The sequence below is a fragment of the Fonticula alba genome (genome assembly GCF_000388065.1).
Source record: "Fonticula alba strain ATCC 38817 unplaced genomic scaffold supercont2.128, whole genome shotgun sequence".
NCBI lineage: Eukaryota > Rotosphaerida > Fonticulaceae > Fonticula > Fonticula alba.
The window spans coordinates 897-1,407 of NW_009243098.1; the positions used below are offsets into that span (position 1 = coordinate 897).

Below are 511 nucleotides of genomic sequence, written 5' to 3' on the forward strand. Positions count from 1 at the left end.
GGAAGAGCACCACCGGCCGCCGGCCGCCGGACGGACACACGTACCCAGACCATGGTCAGCAGGGACTCCAGGAAGGTCACCAAGCGCGACCACTCGTCATTGGCGCTGATCTCGAAGAGCACCGTGTGGGGATACACCACGGTCCCCTCGGGCAGCGAGCGCACCCGGACCGGCATGTAGCCGCCATGCTCGCGGACCGCGCGCTCGAAGAGGTCCGCCGGGAAGGGGAAGGCCGAGGCGCCGGTGCCGCCGTCGGTGGCGGCATTGTGCGTCTGCAGGAAGTCCTGGAGCTGGCGCACATCGGCCCGGGTCCACGGCTTGGCCACGTAATTGGCAATGATGTACCGCATGCCGGTGTACACGATCCGATGCTCGGTGTCGTCCTTGCGGAAGGGGCGCCGGAACTCGCCGTACGCCACCATCTGCACGGGTGTCGGTCAGCCTGGTGCATGCTTGTTTCGCCCCCCCCCCCACACGACAGAGTGCCGGCAGGTGTGGGACGCCTCCCCGC

General features: G+C 68.5%; 1 protein-coding gene across 1 annotated transcript in view; it reads right to left on the minus strand.

The window, feature by feature from the left end:
• H696_06344 (hypothetical protein) overlaps nt 1-422 on the minus strand; it is a gene marked incomplete at both ends in the record, with an annotated part of 604 nt that extends 182 nt beyond the window's left edge. Inside the window, one exon of the mRNA XM_009500086.1 lies at nt 45-422. Within this exon, the coding sequence (XP_009498361.1) occupies nt 45-422 (378 nt within the window). The remainder of the gene's footprint in view (nt 1-44) is intronic.
• Nucleotides 423-511: the final 89 nt, after the last annotated feature.